At 41.7% G+C, this 4,316-nt stretch overlaps 1 protein-coding gene across 1 annotated transcript; it reads right to left on the reverse strand.

Annotated features, from left to right (window-relative positions):
- Positions 1 to 621: 621 nt before the first annotated feature.
- On the reverse strand, positions 622 to 3,915 carry LOC102759486 (complement factor H; the record flags this gene model as incomplete). The annotated part of the gene is made up of 4 exons (XM_006768235.2): positions 3,696 to 3,915; positions 2,708 to 2,884; positions 1,026 to 1,199; positions 622 to 804 (listed from the first exon to the last, which is right to left on the reverse strand). Coding segments are annotated over exons 1-4 (754 nt in total), but the record flags the coding sequence as incomplete, so codon positions are not given.
- Between the last annotated feature and the right edge of the window lie 401 nt (positions 3,916 to 4,316).

Below are 4,316 nucleotides of genomic sequence, written 5' to 3' on the forward strand. Positions count from 1 at the left end.
GGCAATGCTGCTTATCAACTGAATGCTGTCTCCATGTCATTCCTTCTTCGCCGACTCCGTCGACACATTTGGGGACCCCTGGACCTGCTGGGTTTGGACCCCAGCACATCTTGACTCAATTACATTGAATAATTTTACATTTATTAAAGCAGTCACGTGGGGACGGTGGAATTGAAAGCCTGAGGAGATGGGCATACAGGTCATGATCCAGACCAAACTTCTTACATCCAAATTCTTATTTGTCCACACGGGCCACAGACACTATGTACATATATTTTGGGTTCTGTCCAAATTTGTTTCCCATAATTACAACGAACACATTCAATTGACTATGTTTTTATTGATTTCAGTGGGGACGGGAGAGGGATGAGAGATAGAAACATCAATGATGAGAGGGAATCATGACTGGCTGCCTCCAGCACGTCCCACAATGGGAATGGAGCCTGCAACCTGTGCATGTGCCCTTGACCAGAATCAGTCCTGGAACCCTTCAGTCTCAGAACAAAGCTCTTCCACTGAACAAACCGGTTAGGGCTAGAATTGTTTATTAATTCATCAAAATTTTATCATAATCAGTAAAACTGATTTTCTCAGAGTCCAAAGGAATATTAAAGGACTTACCTAAGCATTTGGGTGGCTCAGACCACTGTCCATCACGACACATTATTCTCCTGTTTCCCTTAAGTTGATAGGAGGCCTGGCATTGATACTCCACTGAAGACCAGAGAGCGTAGACTGCTAATGGGTACGTGGTAATGTCTCCATTGTCAATAGCAGGTGGGGGCCCACATTGTCCTGTGGCCTCTAAGAGAGAATATTGTTGGTTTATTGAGTGAGAAGTTGATTTTAAGGGAGCTTCAGAGTAGTGGGAGTTACTCTCACCGCCTCCCGGCCCCAAACGGATTTACAGGAAATGATAGAGCAATCAACCTGAGTAACCAATGAAGGCCAGCTGGACAGGAGTCTAGTAACCAAGTGCTTACAGAAGCTGCACAGAGACTGGGAGGGGAGAATGAGACAGTCACCCTTGCACTCAGGTGGGTCTGTCCACTTCCCACTTAAGCATATCACCACTGCTTTCCCAAGGAGGCCCAAAGGGTGCCTGCACTGATAATGCGCTATGTCCCCATGTTGATACCTAGGCTTCTGGTTTGGTATAAAGGCATTTTGCACTGAGGGAGGGCTGCCACAGGAGACATCTGAATAAATAGAAAACAATGGATCTCTAAGGTAGCGATCATTTAGACGCAATTGAGCTTGAAAATCTTCACAAGTTTACATGCAAGACTGAAAAAAGATAAAGCAATTTTTTGGGTAAGTGTTAAGCTTCTGTATCTTAAATATATTTCCCATCCTCTCTCTAAGGTTAATAGACATTTTTAGGCCAATGAAAATGATGATTATGCTGTGCAAAACTTTTTAGTTTGACGTAGTCTATTTTTTTCTTTCCTTTCCCTTGCTCAAGGAGATATATCAGAAAATACAGTGCTGAGAGAAATATCTGAGATTTGACTGCCTATGATTTCTTCTAGGATTTTTATGGTTTCACACCTTACATTTAAGTCTTTAATCCATTTTGAGTTTATTTTTGTTTTTGGCCTAAGAAGGTGGTCTAATTTCATATTTTTTGCTTGTGCCTGTCCAATTTTCCCAGCACTATTTAATACCAAATGCCATCCCAACACATTCAATAAAAATTAAAATGAATTTATAAAGTGATTGAAAAAAGAAAATGATAGCTTTTCTGAATATTTTCCTTTAAGTTTAGTAAACCAAGCATCAATTATATAAATTCAAAATGAATTTCTAAACCCTAGATATTCATCATAAATACCTTTTTTGTCATCAAAATGTGTTTCTCAAACATCATGTTTTTGAATGTTTATTTTAGGCCCTTGGAAAATAAGCGACAATAGCCTCTTTCTTAGACAGGAACTCTATTTCTTAACAGGCTTTGAGGGATATCATATAATTGAATGAAAAGATCATCACTTAAAAGATCCAAATAGCAACAGACTGTGGAATCTCAGAGGGATGACGGAGTGGGAAGAGACAACCAAAGACTTTGTATGCATACATGCATAACCCATGGACACAAACAACAGGGGGGTGAAAGACTGGGGAGTGGCCAGGGCCAGGACAGAAGGGGTCAATGGGTAGAAAAATGGATTTTTGTAATACTTTCAACAATAAAGATTAAACATCAAAAGATTCACACAGAACTTGAGGAAAAATAAGAGTAAAATATATTTACAAGAAATACTCCAATAATGTGAGTGCTTAAGGGCACTGCAGTGAGCACTGTGCAGCTCACTGGGGAGACTCGGGTGGATATAAAGTAATAAGAGGCTGAAGCTACGGTTCCCCACAAAAGTGGGCGCAGAGCCTGCTGGGAATTGCTACAACGGTTTCAGGGTCACAACCCCTGAGCTTCTGATGCTGAGTCTGAGTGAGCCTGTGAGTCTGTATTTGCCTTTCAACTATTCCCAAGAGACGCTGACACGGCTGTTTCCGGGGTCACACTCTGAGGGCTCTGGGGCCCCAATGCCCAGCACTGAGTGCACATCCCGTTCCTCTCTGCTGAGGCATAAACCTTCCTTCATCAGCACTCACCAGAACCTGAGTCTATTTTTTTAATGATGGGAGAAGCCATTCACCAAAATACCTTTGCATATTTTTAATGGCCAGAAGCCATTCACCAAAATACCTTTGCATGTGGGTGTTCCTATCCACCTGCCATTCATACACTGTACAATATTGGATCCTTCCATTTGGTAATATTTTGGACATCGATAAGTCACTTGTTCTCCTGACTTATATGAGTTCTTCTTCTGGCCTGTGAGGATGGCGTTGTCATATCTGGGTGGGCTAGGACAAGTCATTGCTGAAAAAGCAACAACATAGAGTTTTCAGTAAATCTTTAAAAGTACATGTTGGCAAATAATTGTATTTTAGAATAATAGATACACACCAAACTGATGCTTATTGTATAATGTTTTTCTTATAAGTTGAAAATTCAATTACATTGAATAATTTTACATTTATTAAAGGTGTCACGTGGGGACGGTGGAATTGAAAGCCTGAGGAGATGGGCATACAGGTCATGATCCAGACCAAACTTCTAACATCCAAATTTTTATTTGTCCACACGGGCCACACTCACTATGTACATATATTTTTTGTTTCTGTCCAAATCTGTTTCCCATAATTACATCAAACATATTCAATTGAGTATGTTTTTAATTATTTCAGTGGGGAAGAGAGAGGGATTGAGAGATAGAAACATTACTAATGAGAGGGAATCACTAATGGACTGCTTCCAGCACACCCCATACTGGGGATTTGAACTGTCACCTCCTAGTTCATAGGTTGATGATCAACCACTGAGCCATGTGGGGCTGGCTACATCCCAGGAGCATACACTGGTGATGGGAATGTGGTAATGTCTCCATAGACGGAGCTGGCCCACATTGTCCTTTAGACTCTAAGAGAGGATAATATTTGACTTACTGAATGTAGGTAGCTGCGGAGTAGGTGGGAGCTACACTCACCTCCTCCCGGCCCCAAACCGATTTATAGGAAACGATAGAGCAACAAACCTGAGTAACCAAATGAAGGCCAGCTGCACAGGAGTCTAGTAACTGAGTGGTTACAGAAGCTGCACAGAGCCTGGGAGGGGAGAATGAGACACCTACCCGTGCACTCAGGTGGGTCTGTCCACTTCCCACTTAGACATGTCACTTCTGCTTTCCCGATGAGGCCCAAAGGGTGCCTGCATTCATAACGTGCTGTGTCCCCATGTCCATAGTTAGGTTTCTGGTTTGGTATGAAGCCATTTTGCACTGGGGGAGGGCTGCCACAGGGGAGGCCAAGAGAAAACAATGGATCTCTAATGCAGCGATCATTTAGATGCATTTGAGATTGAAAATCTTCATAAGTTTACACGCATGATTAAAAAAAGTAGAGCGATTTTTTTTGGTAAGAGTTAAGCTTCTATATCTTAAGTTAAATTTTTTTTTATTGTTTATTGATTTTGAGAGAGAGAGAGAGAGAGAGAGAGAGAGAGAGAGAGAGAGAGAGAGAGAGAGAGAGAGAGAGAGAGAGAGAGAGAGAGAGAGAGAGAGAGAGAGAGAGAGAGATCAATTGGCTGTCTCCTGCATGTCTCCTACTGGGGATCATGCTCACAACCCCAGCAAGTGCCCTGACTTAGATCAAAACAGCGATCTCTTGGTACTTGGGATGACACCCAATCAACTGAGCCACACCAGCCATGGCTACAACTATTTCTTTCTTTTTTTTTTTTTAAGAAAAAATAT

The sequence above is a fragment of the Myotis davidii genome, unplaced genomic scaffold, assembly GCF_000327345.1.
Source record: "Myotis davidii unplaced genomic scaffold, ASM32734v1 scaffold2403, whole genome shotgun sequence".
NCBI lineage: Eukaryota > Metazoa > Chordata > Mammalia > Chiroptera > Vespertilionidae > Myotis > Myotis davidii.